Source organism: Corvus cornix, chromosome 2 (assembly GCF_000738735.6).
Source record: "Corvus cornix cornix isolate S_Up_H32 chromosome 2, ASM73873v5, whole genome shotgun sequence".
NCBI lineage: Eukaryota > Metazoa > Chordata > Aves > Passeriformes > Corvidae > Corvus > Corvus cornix.
Window position 1 is genome coordinate 102,025,944 of NC_046333.1, and position 13,234 is coordinate 102,039,177.

Here is a 13,234-nt window from a genome sequence, read left to right on the forward strand (position 1 = left end):
TACATGGAAGAACTACAGATGGAACTACATCTTCAGGGATAGAGATACTGCATAACCTAAATACTGACTGATGGCTGTCATTATTCTGTACTGAAGCTCTTCCTCTCTGGAATGCATATTTGACTTTAAAAGTGGCTGGGTAAAAATGTTCCCATCTGTGACACCCTCCACTATATTCCATTGTTTGACTTGGTTCAATCCGTAAAGTATGATTTTTTTAGGCTTTGGCTTTTGGAAAAGGGGTCGCAGGTAATCCTTTCCTTTTTATTGTAACAATGCATGACTAACCTCTGGTCCCATGCAGACTGGCAACTCAAGGAAAGCACCATGGCTAGGGTGTACTGGCTGCCTCATAATTCCTTGATTTGCAGGAGGTCAAAGCTGGTGACTCTGGCAATGCTGAAAATAATCTCTCTTTCAGGGAGGAAAAAACCAAACAAAAGGCTAAAAAAGAGTGAAGGATGAATTGACTGTAAAACTAAAAATCCTGCAGAGAGAGTTTTCAGAGCCTCCGAAGGTTTTATAGTTGGAGCTGTATGCTGCTGGACACACTTAGTTAGGGACTTGCTTGCCAAATCTGTTCTTTCTTTGGCTCTTTAATACCTTCTTGCTCCTGCTTCTAAGCCTGACAGGTGACATGGACTGCTGTGCCAGAGATATGCAGTTGCCTCACAGTTCTGCCTGTTCTTTATCACCTGTAATTATACCTGAGCAGCTAAAATTACAGCCTGGTGCTTAAATGAAAGCAGCTCATGGAGGAGGAAAAAGCAACTGTCTGAAGTCAGACCAAGCAAGCCAGATTGTATCCTGGAGGCTTTTTTTGGAAGAAGTTTGTAGTTTGCTGGAAAATTCTCGTTGTCAAAACAATCTGAACAGCTGGTGGAAGTAGGCATGTTCTCCTTGCTTGTGTTGACCCTGGGAGCTCACCCTGCAGCATATGTGAATATATAGATACCTTGGCTCAAATCTAGCAAAAATGCCTTTGTCCTGTTCCACCACACTGCAGCCTGATCTACTTTTTATATATTCAGAGCATACTGCTTGAAATTCATGGTTTGTTATGCAAAATCCATTGTATTTGGGGAGCTCCACTTGTAACGAAAGTGTCGGTGCTGCATCCCCCCAGCAGCACAGTTTATTGCAGCCCATCTCACCTCTGCCACTGTTCTCAAACAGTCTCAGCCCTTATCCTCAAGGCCCAGATGTGTAGCCAGGGTGCTAGAATGATTGCTAAAAATTATTTTAATAGGACTGCTGAGAGGAGTGATGACTGTTTTCAGCAGCTGTGGCCAAGTAGGACTCAGTTTTATAAGGTGAAGCTTATGCATAGAGAAGATTATAGAATAATCACCTCTAGGAAGGGTGCAACAGCATGAGTCTCATCAGGTTCTACTCTTCAGTGTGAGGGTGGCTTTGTTTTGACCTTTTTCTAGCACAAATCCAAAGCAGCAAATCCAGCAAAATCAGCTACAGGTGTTTTCTCATTTTCCATTCAGGGGAGAAGTAATGTGACCCACATGTTACTTATATTTTCCTTAATGCAATCTCAAAGGTACTCTTCTCCTGTGATTTTCATTCCATAAGAACCAAAATGGAGCACAGAGTAAGAGGAGCTTCTGTTTCAAATTGAAAGCAGATTTATCTTGCATACCTTTTGATTTTGGGCTGCAGCAAAATTGTATTTGATATTAGAACATGGTATTCCTTTAATCTAAGAAATAGACTCCGAGGTGAGGACAGCACTTCTTGATGCTGGCATTTCTTCTGTGTTTAATCTTAGAGTGTGTTTTGTGTGACCTTTTATTTTCTTTTTTTCACAGAGTATGGATTCTAGACTTCACTATATTCATAATGATTCAGATTTGAGTACCAACAGTAGTTTCAGCCCTGAAGAAGAAAGAAAATCCAAAGTACAGGTAAATGACAGTGACTTCTGGTTTTCTTATATGTATCAGATAAGTGAAATTTTTTTTATGTCTGTGGGGATTTCCTTTATCCCCTTTTTCATTCAGTCATTTCTGACATGATATAATTTCTATTAAATACCTCTTAATTAAGTAGGTTTAAAATATTCCTTGTTTCCAGAGATAATGGGTTCATTTAGCAGTTGCTTCTGTTACATTTATGCATGAGAGATGACAATATTTTTTTGACATGAGATAACAGTTGTTAGAGATCTTCAGGCTCTGTTTCATTTGGTAGTTTTCTATGGGGAAAGCATGCCGTAATGGGAATTAGGTTATTGAGGAAACAGGATTTTTTTTTTATTGCATGTTTAGAGAGGAACCACCCCCACTCCTTGATAGCTTTTTGCAGAACAGTTGCGAAAGTGTTTCATTAAACTGGAACTGCCTCTGGTATTTTTTCTAAAAGGAATCAAACGTTTCAGAATAGTTCTGTAATTCCATAGTTCAGTATTACATTGGCACCATGCATCAGTGTGATTCCTTGAGTGGGAACCTCAATCCCTCTCTTGTTCTTGTCAGTGGAGCTGTTCGGCAGCTGTGTTAGGAAAATGCTCTTGTGTGCCCCTTAATAGAGTCAGTCCCTGACACAGCTGAAACAAAGGCAGTAGTGAAGTCAACACAAAGAGGTTTTCACAAAATTTTGGTTCAGATGCTTTAGTTTCTCAGTGAACAGAAGGATTGGCCTTCACCGGAGAGCTCTTTGTCTCTGGAGAAGCCTTTTCCTCCCTGTTGGCTATTCAGGGAGTTTGGAAGCAATATTGAACACACTGTACTCTGCTCCCTCCCCTTCCCTGCCTCCCCAAGGCATTTTAATTTAGTTCTCTTCTCTCCACCTTCCCAAGATTTTGAGAGAATTAGGAAAGTTTTTTTGAGAAAGTTTCATCATTTGCTGTTCTGCCTATCTTTATGGATGACATAAAATGGCCAGTTTGCACAAGGCACGACCTGAACGTTTGCAGAAAGGTAGAATGCAGTCTTGCCATTTCCTGGGCTCCTTAAGAAGACTGGTCCGCTTGCTCCTCTATTATGTTGGTCTGTATATTTTCAAATAGCCCACAGTCACGTTTTTGTTTCTTTGGAATCTTTTGGTGGAACTTACGAGATACAAAAGCCTTGCGCTCTTACTAAGACACTGTAATTAAATAGTATTCTATAGTTGCAGGGGAAAAAAGTGGGGTATTTTCCCTTACAGAGTGCCCTGGAATTATAGTGAGCCTTATGAGGAGTAATTGAAAATGGTGTGGATGCTCTGCCCTTCTCTTGCTGCAGGATGTTGTACCTCAAGCCTTGCTGGATCAGTATTTATCCATGACTGATCCGTCTCGCGCACAAACAGTGGACACTGAGATTGCCAAGCACTGCGCCTACAGCCTGCCCGGCGTGGCACTGACCTTGGGCAGGCAGAACTGGCACTGTTTGAAAGACACCTACGAGACTCTGGCATCTGACATGCAGGTGAGCCCAAGCAGTGAGCAGTCTGAAATTCTGTGATGTGACAAATACTAATGGCAACCTCTGTGGTGATTTCTCTTGTTTACTGGATGTTGGGCTGCTCTGCTTTTTACACAGAGCTTTCCATTGCTGGTGTTACTCCATAAGGACTTAAAGTGCAATTGTTGTCTCAGAGGAAGTGGGGGGGGGGGTATGGTGCTCAGGTAGTAAGGAAATGGGCTGGTTAGAGTGGGAGATGGGTCTCCAGTAGGAAAATGAGGAGAAGTCTCTGATTTCCTCTGCTTGCTTGAGATCTTATGGCAGTGTCTGGGAGTCTTGTAGGTCTGAGAATCTGGGCTGTGCTGCTGTGTGAGCAGACATGCCCCTGCAGGCATGTCTGGAGCTCAGTGAGTCAGCCTCACACCAGGCCTTGGTGCCACATCGAGTTAGTCATACAGGAATAACATCGCTATCACCACGCAGCAGCACTGCTGCTTTAAAAACAAATACTGGAAATAGCAGCATTTTCCTTGTTGTCAGGTGGTAAGGAGGTGGCTTTCTGCGTTTTGCTGTTGGTTTACAGTTGTTTCCCAGTCCTCCTTTGTTTCCTTTTTTGGAGATGCTCTTTTTATTTTTTTAAAAATCTTCAGACTGCTTCACCTCTCTTGAACTTGCTGCCTGCTCTGTCAGAGCAGCAGTTCTCAGTGATACATAGTGAGTAATTTTATACATGGCTATTGCTCATGTTTTCCAGACTCCCTTGCAGCCATTAAAAACAGCCAGCTAATAAATTCAAAACATAAGTAAAAACAAATTACCCTGTGTTCAGAAGTGTCCAAAATTTATCACTAGTCTAATCTGAATTAAGATTGGATCACCAACCAGGGCAAAAGAACAGTGCCCATGCTAACTGGAAAGTGCTGGCTAAAGAATAGATACTATTTTATTTTTAAAAGACTTACTTGAAATAATTACTTGAATTAAACAATGTGCCCTCAGTTTAGGGTGTCTGAGAGCTCCACTGGTCCTTGGGCTGCTGGGCATTAAGTGTGGAAGAAACTTCACCTATTACAGAAGCTAAAATATCCCAGCTGAAATACTGTGGGATATATAGCTTACTCATTGAATTTTAAAAACAGAATGAGAGAATAGTAGCATGAACCTAATTAATGCTAAAGAATTTAAAGCAAAAAGTACTGTGTGCACGAGCACTGATGTCAGGAATACTATTTTCCTTCCTGACACCTGGAAAACTAAAATATTTTGATGACTTGTATTTGAATAGTTCCTTGATATTCAGGTGGAAGAAATGATACCTTGTCGTTTGTCTTCTCTTCCAGTTTCCTTTTCTTTTTTTTTTCATTTTAAATTTCCAGTGTAATTTTCAGTTGTTACACGAGACACTGTTACAGATGTTTGTAAGTAGTGGAATTTGCTGGGAGTCCAGCTTGGATACCGACCCTCAAGTTCAACTGGAGCACTTCAGATCAGTAACTTTGATTTATTTATGTTGCAGTGGAAGGTTCGGCGGACACTGGCATTTTCTATACATGAACTTGCTGTCATCCTTGGAGACCAGCTTACAGCTGGAGATTTAGTTCCTGTCTTCAATGGCTTTTTGAAGGACCTAGATGAAGTGAGGATAGGTGTGCTTAAGCACTTGCATGACTTCCTGAAGGTGTGTCTGTGTTCAGCTCTGATCAAGTGTAGTTACAGACTTTGCTTCATTTCTTTGTATGCACCTGCTTTTTACATAACACCCATGGAACTCTGTGGGAATCTCTGCAGATGCCTGTTGAATACTAGAATATATGTTGCAGGAGATCTGTGTTGCTAATACTTCTTTTTCTTTGAAGAGCTTTGTTCATGTTTATTCAGCATCGAGATGGCAGTGAATGATTTTTTTTTTTTTTTTTTTTTTTTTTTTTTTTGATGGCTCTAATCTGCCTACATAACTTAATTGTCAAATTTCTGTAGAAGTTTCTTTGTAGCTGCTGTTTCTAGCTGCTGTTTCTGGAACTGAAAGACACAAATCCTAAAACTGCCTTTACTGTTTACGCCTCCTTTCCTAGAGTAAAAGGAGAGACTCAGTCACATTTTCCTTTCAGTAGTGCCTCGTGGTTTTACAGCTTTAAGCATTACAGGGTTTAGCCCAGGAAAGCAACACTGTTGCTAAAGATTTAAGTATTTTTAAATAAAAGAGTGTGTTTCGTTAGTTGTATTTAAAGCTCTTATTCTATCTGGTAATTGTAGCCTGTAGTTCTTTGTGTAAGTTTGTATTTACTGTTACAGCTTCTTCATGTTGACAAAAGACGAGAGTATCTTTATCAGCTTCAGGAATTCCTGGTGACTGATAACAGCAGGAACTGGCGTTTCCGTGCTGAGCTGGCTGAGTATGTGGTTTTCTGAATTATTATTTTTATTGTTATGGATATTTAAAAATGTGAAAATCATGTAATAGATGTTTTATAGTGATATTCTTAATTTAATTTTTGATTAATAGATGGCCCTTATCCTCCTCCACATGTTGTCCTTGCTTAAAAGTTCCCAGGAGCTGTATTGTCATTATTGTGAATAAGTGGCATCTTAATATTTGCAAGTGACCCATAGTCAAGCTGATGGCACTGAAAAATAGAAGATTTTGCTTCCCAGTAACTTCATTATGGCCATACTTCATATTTGAAAAGTGTTGGTATGTAAATGATGATACTCAGTTAAGCTGCCTTTTTTCTTATTGTGATGTACTCTCTTTGGTTCTTCTTCCATCTTGTAGGCAGCTGATCTTGCTTCTAGACCTGTACAGTGCCAGGGACATCTACGACTACCTGCGCCCTATTGCTTTCAGCCTCTGTGCAGACAAAGTGTCCTCTGTCCGCTGGATTTCCTACAAGCTGGTAAAGCAATCTAAAGAAATGGCGGGTGTCAGACTTGGGCGTGTTTGTGGGCAGGAGTAATATTTGTATTTACTGGTTTTTTTCTTCTCGTTTCCTCAAGGTTAGTGAAATGGTAAAAAAGCTGTACATGGCTTCCACACCAACCTTTGTGGTAGACCTCATGAATGAACTTGTTGAAAAGTTCTGTAGATGCCACAAGTGGTCTGGTCGGCAGACTTTTGTCTTTATTTGCCAGGTGAAATGTCTTTTCATTTATATTCTTTTGTTTTGTTGTTCTTTTTTTTCTTTGGGGGGTGGTGGTGATCACAATTAAGGGGACTGGAACTCTTCAGCTGTCTATTGACATTATGTTGGTGAACATTTGAGAGCTTTGTTTCCAAGGGAATAGTTTCATGGCTGCTTTTTTCTCTGTTTCTCCATAGATGAGCTTGACTGCATCTTTAGCTCAGCATATTAGCACCAGGTCATCAAATCTGATACTGAATGTAGAGCACAAGGGCAGCAAAATAATCTCTGAGTTGTGGAGCTGCTTTGTTGCTCACCATGAAGTGAGATTTATGTAATAAATCTTTAGAAATCAATCAGTAGGTGCTGCCTGTACCTCTTTAGCCAGCTTGTGCAGCTTGGTCAACAAAACAAACAGGAGCTGAAACTAGCTGGGATCCCAAGGAAGTGGTCACATTTGGAGGCTGTAGTAGAGAGGCAGACTGGGAGCCACCATGGCTGCTGCCCAGGTGGGCAGCTCTTGGAAGTGTTTGGAGAAATGTGAGCTTTGAGCTTATTTAGAGAAACATCTTTGGGTATAAGAGGTGTTCATTGACATGAACCATTTTTGTCTTAATATAGTATCTAGTTTAAACAAAGACTAAATTAATTGTGAGAAGGATTGTAAAGGTCTACTTTTCTCTCCTGTTTTCAAGTGGTACACTGATTTAAAAAGGAAAAAAGATTTCATACAAAATAAGTGGGTTTCTAACTGAGCCTGAATTTCCTCAATTCTAGTTTGCTTCATTGTGTCTGGGTTTGTGCTAGAAAGTTCTGTACTGTATTTTAAAACTTTGTGGATAGTACCTGCTGTCTAGCTATGAAGGTAGTAAGATCTGTTAGCTCTGATTATGTGTTGGGATTCCATCTTCCCTGTGCTGAAATCTAATGAAATTGCCTTTGTGTTCTTGCTAGACTGTCATTGAAGATGACTGCCTGCCCATGGACCAGTTTGCTGAGCATCTGTTGCCACACTTACTCCACTTGGCATCTGACAAGGTTCCAAATGTTCGAGTCCTGCTCGCAAAAACATTGAAGCAAACCCTTTTAGAGAAAGGTTAGTGGCAGAAGGAGTTGCAATGGCCTGACTGCAGGGGGTTTCTTGTCCCTCAGTTTTCCTAAATTCAGCTGGGAAAGAAGAAACAGGATCAGAGGTGGGCTGCTGCTTTTACAGTCTCCTCAGTGTGAGATATTGCCATGGCTGACATAAAGCCATGACCCCTCTTGTGGTATCCGACTTGCTCCTGTGTGATGCTCAGGATATGTGAGTTGTTGCTCATGTGCCAGCCTGTTCTTTTGGTGTCATTTTCCATGAGTGAGCTACTTTGTAGAGGTGTCATGGGAAAGCACAAGTGAGCAACTAGCAACTGTGAAGTTGTTCAACAGTGCCCTTTATTTAGTTTAAAAAAAAAAAAGTTGTTGATGTTCTGTGTAATAAGAGTAAGAAAGGAAAAAAAATACACAAATACAAACCACCATTTGTTTTCTCACTGGGGGTGAAGAGGTGGCTGTTGTTAGGGGTTTATATTTTATGGTAGCAGTGGGAAGAAAGTTTCTGTGGATTCTCTTTAGGGAAATAAGACATGGAGCTCTCGAATTGCACACTGTGCTTAGGAAAGCATCCCCGGTGCATTGCAGGTGCCAGAGGTGTCAGCAGTGCTCAGAGTCCAAAGGAAAACAGCATTAGAAGTATTAGGCTATTTTGTAAAACAGCAGAGTGTCCACACTTGGAATACTTCATCCATTTCTGGTCACTTCCACTCTCAACACCATACACTGGCTTGAGGACTGCTGTAGAAAAGTGCAGAATGTCCCAAATGCTGGACAACACCAAGGATGCCAACACAGTGAGCACTGGGCACTGCCTTGTGCGTGCTGACTCTGAGGAAGCATATGGAGACAGTTGAGATGGATCAGCTGATGGGCAGTGATTTATCCTCTGTTAACTGTGCCAAGGATGTCGCTGTTCTTCCTGCTCTCAAGTGGCATTGGTGTTTTTGTGTCCCCCACGCGAATGGTGCGCCTCCATTGTGCATTGCCTATGTAAGCTTATGGCACAGGTAGTCCCTGCTTCAGAGGAGTTCTGTGTATGATTAGGGAGGGTGGATAGACTGGGAAAGGCTGATGTAAAAAATCAGTTCAGGAGTTTTTAAACCTCAGATCTCAACTAACCTTCCTGTGAGCCATTTGTAGTTACACTGCTTTTATGCACCTTGTGTTCCATAGTTCATTAAAACTGTCTGAATATTGGAACTTCTTCCACTCTTATTTCGTGTTATCTTAGCTCTATCATTTGATAACTATTTGGGAAGGCTGGCCAAAAATGGAATGAAATAGAGTGGCATGGCCATGGGTTGATGGTATCTTTCCTCTGCCACAAATACAAACACTCTCATCTGGAATCGCTTCCAGGCCTTTCCTTCCTCTTTGGCCATGGAATTTGTCACCCTTTTATACTGAAGGGCTGTAGAAATCCTATACTTGAACAGCATCTTTAGAGCAACTGTGCTCTGAAACATGGAATGATGTTTTTTTAAGGTGAATTCGTAGATATATTTGGAAGTGTCCTGTGTGCCTGCTCTGATATTCCAGTCGGATTGTAAGTGTACACTGTCCTCTGAAATTTTGGATCTCACAGGGTATGCTGAGGTTGGCATTGAAGTATCTGCTGTCCTTTCCTCCCGTAAGTTTTGTGCATTTTCTCTTACAGAGTATTTCCTGAATTCTGCCAACTCTCACCAAGAAGCTGTGGAACAAACGATTATGGCTCTTCAAATGGATGGTGACAGTGACGTCAAGTACTTTGCGAGCATCCACCCTGCCAGTACCAAAATTGCGGATGACGCCATGAGCACTGCTTCATCAACTTACTAAGTTCTGAATGTTGCTATAATTAAAACAAAAAAATTAAACAAACCATCCTCAAATGCTTCTAAAATGGTTGATTTAGAACAACCTCTTTGGAAGGAGGGATTTCTTGCCAGATTTAACAGGTGGATGTTAGCTAAACCTGATAACCAGGGATTTTAAGTCAAGGAAAAGTAAGCATACCTGTGTCAGCTTGACTTTAGAAAAACACTGCTCAGAGAATTATTTTTGCCACCGAAGCCTTAAATCTTCTGTCTTCCTGAACAAATGAAACTTGAATTGGCAGATCATTTTCATTGCAGAAAGGATGTGGTGATTTCCAGAGACCTGCATTGTTTCTCCTGAGGAGTTAACTTAGCAGGTGTTTTCTGTAGCAGCTGATAGGCGGGATGGCCAAGAGGAGAGTTTGTACCGGGACTGAGACCTCCAGTATTAGTGCTCAAGTTTTTGTCAGTCAAGGACTTGATTTGTGTGCAGCTGGGCACACCCTTAAGTGGGAATAGCTTTGATGTTTGTAAATGGGGAAAAGTAGAAATTGGGATTTCTCTTAAGGGCTCAGTGCTAACACTAAACTAGAATCTGATTTTAATCCTTAAATGCAGCATATTGCTGTACCCATTAGCAGAAAACTTTGCTGAGTACCTGTGTCCTAATTATTTTCATGCTGGTCATGACCTAAAGGAAATTTATTAGCACATGTACTTTAAGTCAGGTATTTTTAACTTGATCATGATCGGCTCTGAAGGTGCAACTTTTTTCTTCATATACTGTACATATCTGAGAGCCTCCTTGGAGTGCTGCAGTCTTTAATCATGTTGTTTAAAAGCTGTTGTGATACAAGTTGTTCTCTACTTGTCCAAATAAAATTTATTAATAAGATTGAAAGAAATCTTGTGACCTTTTTGAGACATTAAAAAAATAAGTTTGAAATTAAAGTGGACTTTTTCTTTCAGTTCTCTACACTTGGGTGGCTGTTTCAGGGGCAGCGGGTTTGCTTAATGATTATAAAGAATTCTGCATTTTGAGATGTACTTTGACCAGGTAGTTGAGGTTTTGCTGGATTCTTCCACGTGGCCCTTTTGCTTGGGAATCTGTTACTCCAGCAAATGTGAAATGGCATCTTGGCTGGAAGTAAGTCTGAATATCCACCTCAGTCAGATTTACAGAAAACTCTTGAGTTCAAACTGCCTTTAACCTGCCTGCAGTCCATTGACTGCTTTCCTTTCCTCTCATTTAAAATTACTGATCCATTATCTCCTTCTGTGTCTTCCAGGGACAACTTCCTTAAATCACCTTTCTTCCAGCCTGCGGAACCCAAAGTGTGTGAAGCCTTTTTTCCCTGAGGAAGCAGAAATGGTTGTGGTAGCTTATCTTTGATGTATTTTAGCAGAACGTTTTCACTTACCAGTCAGGTACCTGATGCTGTAGCAGTTGAGCCTTAGGCAGATACCTTTTTTTCACCTCCTGTTTTTGGGGAAAATAGATTATTCTGCACTTTCTTCTCTTGTAAACAGAAAGTTGTTATTTACTCCCCAGAGCCTGCTTTTGTACGGCCATGGAGGTGGTTAAGATACAGAGTCATCTCTCTCTGCCTTGAAGTGTGGTGTGTCTGGGGTTTTTAGGGGTAGATTTGATTTTTTAAATTGCAGGGGTTTTTTTCTTTTAGGCTTGAGGATTTTTGTGGGATTGATTGATTGATTTATGACTTTTTGTAGGTGTGTGTTTTCCATCTGCTTTTTTTGGTGTGGATTTTAAAAATATATATATATATGTTTCTATTTTTTGTTACATATTTTTCCATGCATGTCCCTTTTTCTTTTCAAAATTGGCAAAATCTCTGGAGGACTAGTCAGGGTGACAGCGCTGTGGATTGGCAGCAGGCTGTGTGGAAGCAGGGAGCAAAGCAGCTCTCCATGCTGCCATAAGCAGAGCACCTGAAAGTGACTCATCTTCTCCCAGACCAGATGATTCCCATTTTAGCAATATGCATTGAAGTCCAGTTGATTCCTGCATTTTGTTCAGAGAACAGAAATCCCTTCCATCTGTTTTTTGCCTGAGTGTAATGACAGTTGAATTATAGTTGGAGCATGTGTGCAGCTCCTGATGTGAACAGGACCAGCTCTCTGTTGAGACCAGAGGATGCTTCAGGTCATCCTCTTGACTGTGAATGGAGCACAGTATTCACTGGAGGAGTAGTGGGGCTTTTTATGCCAGTGTTTGGAGTCTGGAATTAACATGGCCCAATCTAATTCCATCACTGTTTCATGTACTCTTCCACCAGTCCGGTGAAATGAAAGATCATATCTGATCCCTTTAGGTATTTTCTAGTTGTTTAAAGGTAAAACACCTCTATGTTGAAAAATGAGACACAACTTCTGGTTGCTTTATTAATGCAATAGTGGTGCAGGCCTGCAAATTTGAGGGAGAGTTTGAGGCTTTTCCTAAGGAAGACTTGAGTGTTTTGAGTTTCAGAGTGCCTGAATTCCCCTGACATGTGACAATTAAAGATCCTCTTCAGTAAAGAGGAGAAACGGCTTTCTCCTTTTTCCTCCACCCAGTGTGTGATGGATCCATCCCCGTCTTTTCTGCTTCATTTAATCATTCCCAAGAAGTAAAGGGGAAGGGAAAGACTTGCTCTGTTCTCAGCATTTCCCAAGAGCATTTGATCTACAGCCTGAGGGATGTGGACTCTATTGCTGAACTCTGGTGGGGGATTTTCTCATGCCAGCAGTGTTAGCAGTGTCAATAATTCAGTATTCATCATGTCCCTAAGGATACGGGGTTTGTGGAAATGCGCATCCTTGTTCTGAGTGGTGCTAAACGGAGCTGTTTCTGCTGTGGGGCAGTGTCTGGGGATGCTGCCAGAGATCCTGCTGAATTACCTCCTGTGTGCTTTGCCTGAGGAAAAATTTGAGCTCTGTACCTCAGTTCATTTCTCTTTTGGTCAGGATTTCCTGAGCAGAAAGGGAGGTAAATTGTCACCTGTTGGTCCATGGTTTTCAAAAGCTGTATCACCAGTCTACCTGCACTTTCTTGGCAGAATTCCCAGATTGGTTCTTCACAGGCAATTTTCATTGTTTTCCATTTCCATCTTGCACCTTCTTCATAAGAATTCTTCACAGGAAATCCCTTTTATTCCTATGTCCTGGTTGCAGCACTGCCTTACTCCCACTTGCTGTTTTCCACAGCAGGTTCTCTCCCTTCACTTGTTCCTCCCCAGGGACCCATCAGGATTGGGTGGGGCTGTTTCCTCGCCACACTTCCCTGCAGATTTCATACCAATAAAACTGGCAAACGTCTGGAACCCTGTAGAGGGAGGGTTTGTTTATTACTAAGACATGTGCATGGCTTGGAAACTTTTTTTTTTACTGCTCTGAATGTCCCAGATGGCTGCTGCACAAGTTCCTGGCCCCGTGGGTTCATTAGGACAGCACAACAGCAGGGTACTTGTTAGAGCCTTGTTAGTGCTCGTCCCCTTGTCCCTGCACTGCCAGAGGTCAGGCTGCAGAGGTGGCTCATTGGAATTGGTAGTGGAGGAGCAGGGGGCAAAGTCTGTCCCATGGCTCAGGTGCTCTGATGGAGTTCCCTCCTGCTGGCAAAGTCTCCTGTTGGTTCCTTGTTCTTTGCTGGGGAAGCTGGTGCAGCTCTTGTTTTCTGACCTGGTTTCAGCCCAGGGACCCTTCTGTTGTGTAGGATGGGAAGAGGAGTCTGAGGCAGGCAAAAGCTGGTTCTGTATTCCACTTATTCTCTCCTCCCTGATGCTGATGGGAAGGGCTTGTCTTCCTTGTGTCTGCCAGCATGGAAAGGATA

General features: G+C 41.7%; 1 protein-coding gene across 12 annotated transcripts in view; it reads left to right on the forward strand.

The window, feature by feature from the left end:
- Positions 1 to 10,359, forward strand: part of PPP4R1 (protein phosphatase 4 regulatory subunit 1) — a 65,476-nt gene extending 55,117 nt beyond the window's left edge. For 9 of the 12 annotated variants that reach the window (XM_039548161.1, XM_039548164.1, XM_039548163.1 and 6 more), the window contains 8 exons: positions 1,821 to 1,916; positions 3,237 to 3,422; positions 4,915 to 5,076; positions 5,691 to 5,791; positions 6,172 to 6,292; positions 6,393 to 6,527; positions 7,472 to 7,613; positions 9,267 to 10,303. In XM_039548161.1, coding sequence (XP_039404095.1) covers positions 1,821 to 1,916; positions 3,237 to 3,422; positions 4,915 to 5,076; positions 5,691 to 5,791; positions 6,172 to 6,292; positions 6,393 to 6,527; positions 7,472 to 7,613; positions 9,267 to 9,430 — 1,107 coding nt within the window. In that variant the 3' untranslated portion in view covers positions 9,431 to 10,303. Of the gene's footprint in view, positions 1 to 1,820; positions 1,917 to 3,236; positions 3,423 to 4,914; positions 5,077 to 5,690; positions 5,792 to 6,171; positions 6,293 to 6,392; positions 6,528 to 7,471; positions 7,614 to 9,266 lie in introns of all 12 variants that reach the window. The other 3 variants (XM_039548162.1, XM_039548160.1, XM_039548169.1) reach the window with 1 other exon arrangement.
- Positions 10,360 to 13,234: the final 2,875 nt, after the last annotated feature.